The following is a 13,025-nucleotide window of genomic DNA, read 5'->3' on the forward strand; positions in this document are numbered from 1 at the left end:
GGGTTTTAACAATGCTTTGGGCTGCTCTTAGTTCAGCTTTTTTTTTTTTTTGGCATGATTCTGTTTTACATTTGAGGATAGAAGGAGGAGATTGTATTCATGGAGATGATGAGAGTGAACTGTTTTTCATTTTTGAAAGTTCATTGGCTTAATTCAAATATCACACTTCCCAGGGCTGGATGTCTATTTGTAGATATCAAAAGTGATTTCAAATGGCAATTCCTGTCATTAATGATGGGGTGAAAGCCAGGAGAAAAATTAAAGGGGGAGGCAGAATTTTAATTTGTCTGGCAAATGACCTACTCAACACACAATCTCTTGCACACACACAGCTGTCTGTGATGAAGAATGGTCATCGGGGATGCTGGGGAGGAAATTATGAATGTTTTGTGGTCTTGTATCCTTCAGTCCTCTGTGATGAACAATGCTGCAACTTGCTCTTAATTCTTATGCATCTTTTCCTTATTCCTCAAGGGAGTGATTTATTACTATTTTTTTTATCTCTACTGGGAAACCTCGCTTGACTTCATGTCCAGTGTTCTGTAACTGGAGGGACGGAGGATTTGCTTGGATGTTGGTATGCAGAAATCAACCGGAATATTTTAACTGATATTCTTGCAGGATTCCAGTCTGCTTGGCTCTTTGGAGCCCTATCTGATTCCAGGATGTTGTGCTTCCGGACAGATGTGAAGCTCACCTCTCTTGCTACATGCACAGTGAAAAGGGAGCCTAGCCCCTCAGCTTGCATGGGTGGATTTTGGGTGAAGGTAGAACTAGGTACTCAGAAGTTGAGCACCTTTGGGGTCTTGCATGAACTTGATAGTCATGCAAGGGCACATTGCATTGTGTGTGTGTGTGCTCTAACACCTTCTTCCTTTTTCTCTCCCCTTGTCTCCTTTCCCTTTTTCTCTTGTTGAAAATGCTGCCACAGATGTCAGTCAAGGTCCAGGTGAGTCTCTGTGTCTGCACAGCTGCCGTGCACATCCCCCTCTGCCAGACCGTGCATGTTTGACCCTGAGTGAGACCCTTTCCTAGGGATGCTAAGCAGAACTGAAGTCTAAATACATTGCATTTTTATTGATTTAGAGTTAGAAGAAATGCCTTGAATTGATGGATTTGTATTGGTTTTGAAACCAAAGGAATGTGGTTCCCATGCTTATGCTATCATTTACTTCTGATTAATATTTCTGGATGAATAAAAAAAGTGGAAAGTGGGCATTTATTGAAAATATTTTTAAAAGATGTTCTTAAGATATGTATTCTTCAATTTAATGAACATTTTGCTTTGTCCTCCATAAATCTATTTATCTTCTATGGCTTCATGTGATTGACAGTTGAAGATAGCACATACTCAGCATGGAAAATATGATGTGGGTGTAAGAAGGTTTCTTTCTTTTTATTCTAACTAATGGCTTTTCCACAATGAAATTAGCAAATTTTTTTTGGTTATACAACTAATACATGCTCACTGTAAAAAACAACAAACACACTAGATTTTTTTTGTCAATGAACTAATGGAGGAACCATCCTTATGATAATTATGCATTTCTCTTTTTAAATGCATAATCAGCCAGTGTCCTAATTTTAAGCCTTGTGTGTGTAGACTACATCTACATACGTACACAGACATACACAGAACACAGACTCATATGAGAAGATACAACCATTTATAGATAAGAAGTGTCAAATGATTTAGACTGGTTTGGAGATGATTCTAAACTGGCTATTACTTTGAGTTAAGGGGAATAACCCTACCAAATGAGAAGGGAGTATCATCTTTTTTGTTTTTTTAAAGATAATTCCACATATGTTTTCTTGTTTAGTCCTTTCAACATTTAATTCTTATGATATCAATACAAGATAGGTATTGTTACATCCATTTAAAGGTGAAGGAAATTTAGGGCCCAACAGGTTAAGCAGGTTGCCCGAGGTCATAGAGCCCATCAGTGGTAGCAATGGGATTTGAACTTAGGACTTTCTGACTCCAAAGCCCATACACCCTCCATTGGAACACACTGGGTCATGTCACTGAAAATTCTCAGGGATTGAAGATCTGGTAAGTATTTCCTAATGGGTCTATTTATTTTTGCTTAGAGGTAGTGTGACATTTTCATTATTAGCCGACCTCTTTCCAAATAGTTATCCTTAATTATTTTTCAAGTATCTGAAATAATCAACCACACTTAGGAAGAGTTTCTTTCTTATCATTAACTTGTAGGAGATATTATGCAACATAGGAGAATAGTAGAGTCATCCCTAGCTAGTACACAGGGTTTTCCCATCTTTTATCTTCTGTCTACACCCCACCCATTTGAAAATAATAGTTTGGACCAAAGCACAAAACAGCATTTTCCAGGAAGATACCATTAAATTCTCTCTTTCTGCTTGATAATATTTTAGTTAATCAGCAAATTTTTATTGATAGCCTGCTATATACCAGGCACTTTTCCTAGTATTAGGGACAAAAGAGTGAACAAACAGAAGGCTCCCTGTGCTCATGAATCTTTTATCCTAGATGGGGACAGACAATGAAATAAGAAATTATATATAAGGTTGTGCATATGAGAAATACAGAGTTTATTCTTGCATTATTATTTGTTAATTGTTCTATTATTTTCTATACCAACAACTGTGAACCAACTTTCACTGACCCTATATGTATTCATATACACACACATAGATACATATTATGTATAGTATGTGTATATCACATATGTATTGTATCAGGTGGTGGGTGATCAGTGCAGTTCCAAGCATTAAGTCCCAAGCATTACGATGAGGTTTTCTGGGATACTGCAAGGAGGTGAGGGAGTAAGGCCAACATTTCAAGTGCTGTTTGTAAAAGTGCCACTTGCCATAATGCCTTCTCTTCCTGGTTCCCAGCAGAGCTGCAGCCCAGGGTCCCCACGTAGACTTGTGGGGGCTGACATCCAGCCTGTATTCCTCTTGCCAAGCCTGTGCCCATGAGGCTGCCTCTGACTACAGGGCACATTTTTCTAATTCTCACAAAGGCACCGTATTGGTTGTGGGTGAAACAGCCTGGTGGATGAAATGCTGTGGACCCATGGGTTCCCCTCTGTCTCTTCAAAAGGGCAGAGGTCAGTGGTGAGCCTGCCTTAGATAAAAGCATCTATAACTGGCACCATTCTAATTTCACGGCCATTATCTCATTTTATTCTCCAACCACCCTCTGAGGTGTGTCACCTGTGCTCTATTTTTTTGTCGAGGAAGTCGAGGCCAGGAGGTTCAGTGATGTGCTGATGTTACTGAGCTACTGAGCAGCCAGCCAAGAGGAGATTCTAAGTCACACTCTTCCTTCTGCCCTTGAGGTGTCAAGAGCTGACTGCCAATCCTGCCACCCACTGACCCCCTGCTTTTTTGTTGTTTCTGAGCCTGAAGCAAATCATGAGTTCAGAGCCTTCCCTTGTGGCCCTGGATGTGGCAGGAGGCAGCCTGAGCTGCCTCACACTGGTTGAGGTTAGGGGGCAGCCTCCAACCTCTCCAAGCTGCTTGCCAGGCCTCCTGGAGCCAGCAGCGCTGTGGCTCTAAAATGAGAAGCCCTCAGTGGTGCTCTGCTGTTTTCTTCTTCATTTAGGAAGACAGATTTGGGATTTTATGAGCTAATGTAACTGTTTACCCAGGGGCCACTGGAAGACTATAAGGGGATGATTGATTAATGGATTAATTTTACATGTTGAGGAGATTGGTTAGAGGGAACGCTACTGTAAAACACAATCAGAGATGGGGCCTGGCAGGCAACACTTTTCCCAAGGTCTAGGACAGTGATGGCAAACCTATGACACGCGTGTCAGGGGTGACACGCGAACTCATTTTTTGGTTGATTTTTCTTCGTTAAATGGCATTTAAATATATAAAATAAATATCAAAATATAAATCTTTGTTTTACTATGGTTGCAAATATCAAAAAATTTCTATATGTGACACGGCACCAGAGTTAAATTAGGGTTTTTCAAATGCTGACACGCCGAGCTCAAAAGGTTCGCCATCACCGATCTAGGAGGTGGGCTGGGGACTTGGAGAGAGTATCCTGGACACCCAGGAGAAAAGGGCAGGCGATATGTCACTGGACTTTCATGTGGGAAAATACACAGCCCCTCCTTCCAGCCTCTGGGAAGGAGGTGCGGAATCACGAAGTAGCAATAGGCACTTGTGGTGTGCTGACCTGCAGTTCGAGAGGGGCACCCAGCTTTGCCGTCTCCTGCGTATCCTCTAATTTGACCTTTCATATTCACTCCTTTGGGTAGGCATTGCCATCCTCTCTACAGGTGAGGAAAGGAGATTCAAAGAGGGTCAGTAACTGCCCACTGTCGTCAACTACTGGTACAAAACCACGACCTCAGGCTGGTCTGCTTCCAGAGCCTGTGCTCTTTCTCTTTGAAACCCTGGCATTTCCAGGGCCGAGCTGTGGGCGCCTCTTACCCACATTTGCATTCCATGCTCTTCGCATGGTGCACACCACATAGTAGGACCTCAGAAGTGTTGGTTGAGCAGAAAGTGTGGCTGCAAGCACCAGGAGTATTGTGAGTCCTTAGGGTCACAAGGTATGTTGGGCTCAGAGGGTGGCCTGGCCAAGGAGTGCCTCTCTCTGACTTCTCAGCAGAGGAAACTGAGGCCTGGGGAGGGGAAGAGACATCTCCAAGGCCATGGTATCCATTTGTGGCCTGGAAGGGTTTACTGTTTGCCCCTCATCCCACACTTCTGGACCATTGGGACTTGTCATTGGTCTCCCTGGGCTGCCTGTGGGGCAGGAGGGGACAGTCCAAGCTCTGCTGTGCTGTGCCCTGCCCTCAGGCCTCTCCTCTCTACCCAAGTGTTCCAGAATTCTCAGCCAAGGGGAGAGGAAGCTGTTGGAGGTAGGGGTGGGAGTTTGATGAGAGGAGGGATTTGGAGGCAGGGAACAGTGCAGGGGCCTGCGGCTATGAGACCCCTTTCCTACCCCCCAGCTTCTCTCCAGCTGGGAGGGGCTGTTTATGATGCCCCTATGACAGCCTCTCCTCAGAAGGGATGATTTCTCAGGCTCTGCTGCTGATTAGAGCTGGAATTTAAATGAACAACTGTGACCTTGTGGAAGTGCCCTAGTTATTCAGAGGCCCGATGAGGAAATAGGCCTCTTGCTTCAGTCCATCAGAGCCCGGCAAGCGAGGGAGGAGGGGCTCTTGTCTGCCAGGGCCCAGAGGAGGTCTGCGTTGCTGAGAGTTTGGACTGCCTTTGCTCCAGTCTTCCTCTGCCCACTCTTGATCTCTGCCCCCTTCAGTTTAAGTAGTCTCAGGCTGTCCTTGGAGAAGGGACTAATTGTTTGTCCTCACCCCTGCCCTGTCTCCAAGGGGCCACTCAGTCCAGCCTGAGGGACACTTCTAAACCCGAAGTCTGGACGCAGCATCTCACTTGTCTGGCTTGTATTTATGGGCACAAAGGCTTTGCCCTGGACACTTGCTGCTCAGAGGTGACTTACCCACCAAGCAGCATCGACTCACCCAGGAACTTGTTAGAACAGCAGAATCTCAGGCCTCACCCAGACAGACCCCCAGGGGATGCACATTAACTTTTAAGACACACTGACCTGAAATTCCCAGCATCTCCTTGGCTGTACTGAGGAAGGTGCAGTCCACCTTGCTAAAGTCCAATTCCTGGTTTTGCTGGGCACAGCATGAAGTATCTACTTTCTGGGTTGATGGGATGTAGGAAGGAGAAAGAGATTAGGGAAGGGAAAGGGAATGATCATTTATTGACCACTTAGTCTGTGCCAGTCACTGTCCAGGCCCTTTCCAAATACAAGTTTAGGTTGCGAGAGGCAGATAGTTTAGGATAGGGCAGGGCCCACAAGTTGGACTCCCAGGCCAAGTCCAGCCCGCTAACTCATTTCTCATGGCTTAGTGAGGGGTGTGGGCTGTAGGGAAATCCACACTGCTGTGCACCACTGGATTGGAAAGGGGCCTTGGGCTGGGCTCAGCTTCCAGCCAATTTCCAGGCTGGGGCCTGGGAAGACCCCCTGGGCTCCCATAGCAGTTCTTGAGGAAATGTGAGTAAAGGAATTGTGTCTTTAAGGATTTTCTTTTCTGCTCCCAGCCTGCCTCCAGCTTTGGCTAACTCAAGGAAGCAAATAGCTGGGCCTTGGCACCTTTTTCTAGGGTCTTCTAAAATCTCTTGCTTTACTGTCTTGGAAAGGCAGACTTAACTGGGATGCTGCTTATGATTCCATTCTGTTTCCCAGTTCCAGAGGGCAAGGTCAGAGATGGAGCTGGAAAAAATCATTAGAGTTATCCTATAGTCTCAGTGGGATAGTACTGACCTGCCCTGACCCTGTCAAATGTGTGGGGACTGATTTGTTGCTCCAATGATGAGGGGGCATTGGCAGAATTTAGTAGGAAGGGTCAATGAATGCTAGAATGTGGAGGAGGGTCTCATTCAAAGATGTGTTGCTCAAAATGCCACTGGTGAGACCTAAGAGAAACTGTTCTAGACCCATTTTTCCCTTGCACAGGAGGGGAAACTGAGGCCATGGAACTTCCAGATAACTCAGCTAAATCACAAAGCTTATTTATGGCAACCACGGAGCCCCTCCCCATCTGTAGAACTGCCTACGGAGGTCTGGAAAGAATTTGGGATGAGGGGATGGAATGCAATTGAGAGCTAAGGACAGTGGGTGCCCTTGTGGGGACTCTGACCATGGTGGAGGTATCTGAGGATGCCTGGCATGAAAGCTGCTAGTGCTGGTGTTGACGAGAGAAGGGGGGTGAGGTGGAGAGAGGGCCTAGATTTACAGTCTCCTAATAATGACAGCAAGGACTACAAGCTCAAAAAGCCCTTCCCATGTGCCATGAACTGTGCTAAATGCTTTCCATATGTGGCTTCTGGTGATTATCATGGTGATGCTGAGAAGGTAGTTTACAAGTTGGAGGCAGCTATTTTATAGGAAAGAGGCACAGGAAAGTTAACTTGCTCAGAATCCCACAGCTAATAAGAGAGAGAGATGGGATTTAAATCCAGGGTTTAGATTATTGAGAGCATTGTTTTTGCAAACTCTGGTAAGCAGCCAGATCACCTGGAGGGCTAATGAATGAGATCCCAGGGGATTCCAATATGACCAAAGTTGGAGAACCACTGTTTTAAAGAAAAATGAGCCCAAAGGTGAAAGGACTGGCAAGTTTCAGCCTTGACCATTATTTTATACCCTACATACATTAAGGCAGGTTGGGATAAATGATCTCTTTGTCTGGGCTCCCATGGCACTGAGGGCATGGGACTGGTAGAGCCATCATCATAATACACTATAGTCAACTACATATTATTCCCCACATGCTCCTCATTGGCCACTGTGAGCTGCTGAAGGACAGGGAATGTCTTATTCTTTGATAAATTTTCTATGCCTACATCCCCACCACCTGCCATATTATATGTGCTCATGAAGCTTTGTTGTTAAAATCAGCATTTCAGGAATGGAAAGGACCCAAAATTTGTCAAGGCTCTCTCTGTACCTAATTTCTGAATCTCTCCTATAAGAGTTTATTTAGATTTGGCTTGAACCCCTTTAGTCATGAGCAACACATTACTCCTTTAGCCATTCCGTTCCATTCTAACAGCACTGAGTGTTCATAAGTTCTTCATTATTCTGAGTCACTATAGCTTTCACCACCTGTATTGCTTCCAGCCCTTGGAGACACAGAATAGATCTAATTACACTCCCAGTGTTTGAAGACAGGGCTTTTGTCTTTAAGGATTTTCTTTTATAAAGCTTAAAGCATCTCCAGTTTCTTTAGGCATTCTGTACAAAGGTTTTAGTTTTTTATAACCCAGGTCATTGTTCTCTAAAAATGACCTTTTTGGGGGCATTCTTTCCAAAGAAGGATGCCCACATCACATATGGTATTGTGGATATGTCCCAACCAGTTCATTACAGAGTGGTTTCATTACTACCTTTTTTCTAGACTCCCTACATCTATTAATGATGATAGCAAGCACCTTAGCTTTTTTTTAAAATGACTATAGTATTATGTTGAACTGCTGCTAAGCTATCCTCTACCCTTCCTGCACTGTGTAATCAATGGCTTTTTTGATTTAAACTTGGGATCATCCTTTGATTTTGTTCAATTCAGCCCTGGATTTTTAAAATCCAGCATGCCATGATCTATTAGGGTATAGTTCTTTCATCTAGCACATCAGGTGTTTCTTCCTGCTTCATGTCATTAGTGATTGAAGAGCTATTTTAGAGAAGTTCATGACAAGTCGCAGATCAAAGACTTCTTCTTTGGGAAGATTTTTCTAAAAGTCATAATGCTGATCCTTTAACCCTTTGAGTAACAAGCATGACTGCCTTCATCTCTCTTCCTTTTATGCTATTCCCATGTGAGAAAACCCTCCTCCCCCTCTAAAGAGGTGGAATAGATTGGGAAGATGCTGCCAACACTCTTCCTCTACCCTGTGATTATGCCACACAGAATCTGTGGCTGATTCATGGGTGACACTAGAAGAAATACTTTCTGTTCAGTCTAGCTCCTGGGCTGTTAGGGCTTAGAGGTGAGGATGGAACACAGTGGCATCATGGAAGGGCAAACCTAGAGGCTGGACCTGGGTAGCACCTGTCTTGGAGGATTAGCAACAGGCTCTTTTCTGGAAACCATCATCATAATCATTTCAAATATTGAATTCAACCCCAGTACTGTGCAAGGCTTATAGAAAAGCCAAAATCACATATGTAAACAGGTGATCTTCCCGAGTGTGGCTCACGATTGGCATTAGGTGATTCATTGAAGCTTTCTTTAGTGCCTACCCTTTTATGGGTGGTATTAGTTTGAACCATGTAAAATGCTCATTTTGTAGGTAAAAACCAGTCAAATATCAGATGTTTCATATAGCTATTTGACCTCATTGAAGAGCAAGATACTTCATAGAAGCACAGAGTCTTCGAGTTGGATTGGAATTTTGGTAGTTATCTTCCAAAACCCCACTCTGAATCTCTTCTGTGGACCTACTATTCTTGCAGAATGTGCTTGCTCCTTTGTCTCGCAGGTGCAATTTTTAAAATGCTTAATGGCAGCTCTCATGTCCTTATCTAACTCCTTCTTATTTGGTCTGTGTGTAGCACTTCCTTCAGCCATTCAGCATGTGACCTGCTTTGGAGTCCTTACCATTCTGATTATTCTTTGGACACACCTCACCTGGTTCATGCCCCTTCTAATACATTGCACCATTCTCTGAACCAAAAACCCTAGGTTTAGTAGAGTCAGTGCTGAGAAGAGATGGAACTGTTGACTTCTTTTTATTTGCGGGGACTTGAGCGTGTTTTGCTTAAGTGCTGGAGTTTACATTTTTCCTTTAAATTAAATTTTACTTTTGCCTATTCACATTTTTTGGACCCTGATTCTGATAACTAACAAATTAACTATTCCCCTCAGCTTTAGTTCATCACAATAAGACAGCATGCCATGAGTGTTCTCAGGCAAGTTATTGATCAAAATGTTGAACAAGCTCAGGCTCCCCTGCAAGCTACTGATGAACCCGTGGTAGAACAAGGAGACCAAAGTTCACAATGAAGGTCGGGGAATTGCCTGGGAAGGGCTAGTCTGATGCATAATTGTGGAAGAGATAGAGGACCCCACCTCTTCCCTTCAAGCATTCTTCTCTCCAATCCCACCCAATCCCCTGTGCCTTCCCTCCTGCCCTCAATGACCAACTTCCCACACTGCGACTGCATGTCTCTGTCCTTCCTTTACTCTCATGTCCCTGCATCACCCCTATCATTGGAGACAGATATCCATTGGCTTCCTAATGGTCTCACGCATAGGACAGTGACAATGATTGAGGAGCCTGAGTGTGTCTTGTATTCAGATTTCCATTTAATGAAGAAAGTGCCTTAATAACCTCAAGAAATGACCTAGGAAAGGAAAAGAAAAGCTTTATGTTTTAGTAGAATCTGGGGATGGAAATTGAGGTGGGGAAGATGATGGCTGTTTAGAAGAAGCATTCCCCAAGTGCTCCTCATATCATGCTCCACCAGGGTCAGGGATGAAGTCAAATTGATGTCCAGACACTATTTCTGCTCCTGAATTCTCTAAGACACGTGTCTTTCCTTCTCTACCAGTACCAAATTAGACAGAATAGCTAGTGTCATGGTTACCATCACAGCCTGGAGAGCCCATCTGTTGGCTTAGAATCCTCACTTCACCCCTTACTAATAGTGTGACTTTGGCTCTAAGCCTTGCTTTGCTTATCTGTAAAATGGAAATTATAGCAATGTCTATCCCATAGAGTGATGTTTAATGAGATGACACATAGCCATGCCTTGCCTATAGTACACAGTCAACAAATATTATTACTGTTAGAATTCTTGCCAAGTTAACTGAATTTCCTCTCTTTTAAGTGCTTAAAATGCTAAGACATGTGTTTCTTCTTCCCCCTTCTCTCTTTTCCAAATTCCCGGTCACCCTACAGAAGTGGTCACTTGTGGCTTCTCTCTTTCTCAGGCTCCACCCTCTATCACCCTCACTAGCCCCTTAGTTCCTCCAGAATGAATGTTTTCATTACCTTCTGATTTTTCATAATTACTCTTTTCAAAAGTCCTTGTGGCTTCATAAGAATTCAACATTGGCACTTGGCACTTGCTGTAATTAGTGACATTTAATTTCTCTATTTCAGTGTGGAGAAAGAGATGATATATGTAGATTTTATACTGGCATAAAAGTTACCCTGAGAGTGAATGAAAGAAAAGCCTTGGCAGATAACTTGCTTTTTTTTTTTTTACCCCTGAATCTATATTTTCCTCATGAGTGACTTCCTTCCTCCCCTGAATTACTTTCCCCCATTCCCCAGCCAGAGTGAAGGAAGGATGGATTGAAAATTATCTGAGGTGAGTGGGATAGTATAGGTTTGAGGGGGAGACAGTATTAGCTTACATGATGAAGGCCTTCACCTTCTGGCCTGGTCCCTAAACATTGCATCTTCCTCTTTCCTGTTTCAGTAAATGGCTCCTATTCTCTGCATTAGTCATTACCATGACAGGCTTCATGATGGCCACAGCCACTTACAAATGGCTTTGCTTTCATAGCCATTTCCATTCTCCCAAGCTGCAAAAGCAACTAGCTCCATGGGGGTTTTCCCCAAGGATATCATGCAATTTAGAAGGCCATAGGTATATTTTGTATAAACTTTACATATGATTTACAGTCTGTTCTAAGGCAATTTCAACTTTGTATGTCTTACCTACTGGTGAGCTTTTCCTCCTCTTGTTCTTATATGTACCCTGAGAATCTGTGCACCACATAAATAGACACAGAGGGGTGGAATATAGCTCTGGAAAGAGTGAGGGGAAGGGTAAAAAACAGCAGACATCTTGAGATCCAGAATGGCCCCTAGATCCAGTTAGGGTGTGACATTTAGATAGATACTTCAGTTGCTTTCTAATTTTTTGCAATTATTTTTTTAAAAAGTGTTTTGGAATAGAAGGGGGCTAGCAACAGAATTTTAGAAAAGACCTGGAGTCTCTAGAATTCTTGGTTTCCAGTTCTTAAACCCACAGCTATGACGATAGGTCAAATTGATGAATTTGTACATGAGATGATATTGATGTAAAAACTCTTGAAAGTGGAATAAAATTCCCTTCTCAAAAAGCAAAATAAAACTCAAGCTGTGTTATGGTTACTCGGTTTCTCTGCTCCCTCATGATGTTTCCCATATATTCCTGCTGTATATTCCTCTTCATGTTCTTTTTTGCTTTATTGCCTGCAACACCAGAGTTTTGACATCAGGATCCCTGATCTGCATTCTTGGCCTAATATTTCTATTTAAGATTTTTATAAGTTGAATAATATGAACATTTGATTCCAGTTGCAATGCTGCCACTACATATGTAGCTTAATAAAACCTGCTAAGTACATATTTGAATTTTAAAGACACAGGTGGTGGGTTATTTGCATTTTAAAAGGATTCTTCCTCTTGCAAAAGGATCCACTGCAGGGTTCCATTAAATATCCAATGCCTCTTTATCCAATACTGCATTTATCATAAAATTTACTTGAACAAAATTTGAATTATATGCCACTTCAAGGGGTAGCTCTCTCAAGTTCTAGTAAGTATGGCAATCACTTGGGCAAACCATTTCACATTCAGATTTTCCCTCCACCTCCTCCCCAAGATTCTGATTTATTAGATTTGGGGTGCAGCCCAGATATTCACTGTTAATAAGCATCCCCATGTGATTGATGAAGGTGGCCAGTAAAATACACTTTGGGAAATACTACTTTAAAGAAACACATGTGTAGCCCCTAAATGGGGCCCCACTGTAGGAGCTTCTCCAGGGCTTTGACTACTCTCTGACTACCAAGTGTCCTGCTTACTCTTCATTTGGTAAATTTCTGAAATATCTATTTGGGTCAGAGAAAGACTAACCCACCACCTCTCTTCTACTCACTCCTTCTCCCAGCTGCCAATCATCTTTACTCACAGGTACAAAATGTTTGTACTTTCATTTTTAAACTAAAAGAATATTAATCTTACAGCTTTATTGAGATAAAATTAACATATTATGCCATGTGAGTTTAAGGTATACATGCTGGTTTCATACATTTATAAACTGCAAACTGATTACCACCATAGCATTAGCTAACACCTCCATCCCATCCCATAATTACGATTTCTTTTTGTGGTGAGAACATTTAAGTTTCAAGTCTATAATACAATATTATTCTTCCTACATTTTTAACTTTCTGTTTCACTCTTAGGTATCTCCTTGAATCTTCCTTATTCTCATTTCTCAGTGTTTACAACCCTCCTGTGAATAGTCACCTACTGAATTTACATACCTATTCTGTTCCCCTTCACCTTTCTACATACTCCACCTGCCTTTCCCAGACCCTCCCCCTTAGTACTCTTGGTCTGGATGCTGAAGGCGATGGCTTGGTCCAGAAATATCAGACATTTTTGAAATGGTGACTTCTGCCAAAGTTTCCCTTAGCCAAATCCAGGGCCCGTTGTTCTCTCTCTCTACTATCCCCTCCAAATAAAAGACCAAA

The 13,025-nt window shown here is 42.8% G+C and overlaps 1 protein-coding gene across 1 annotated transcript in view; it reads left to right on the forward strand.

Annotated features, from left to right (window-relative positions):
* Nucleotides 1-13,025, forward strand: part of NRXN3 (neurexin 3) — a 1,457,090-nt gene that overhangs the window by 34,287 nt on the left and 1,409,778 nt on the right. The window contains exon 2 of the mRNA XM_023752494.1: nucleotides 932-949. Coding sequence (XP_023608262.1) covers nucleotides 932-949 — 18 coding nt within the window. The remainder of the gene's footprint in view (nucleotides 1-931; nucleotides 950-13,025) is intronic.

The sequence above is a fragment of the Myotis lucifugus genome, unplaced genomic scaffold (assembly GCF_000147115.1).
Source record: "Myotis lucifugus unplaced genomic scaffold, Myoluc2.0 scaffold_34, whole genome shotgun sequence".
NCBI classification, from domain to species: Eukaryota; Metazoa; Chordata; class Mammalia; order Chiroptera; family Vespertilionidae; genus Myotis; species Myotis lucifugus.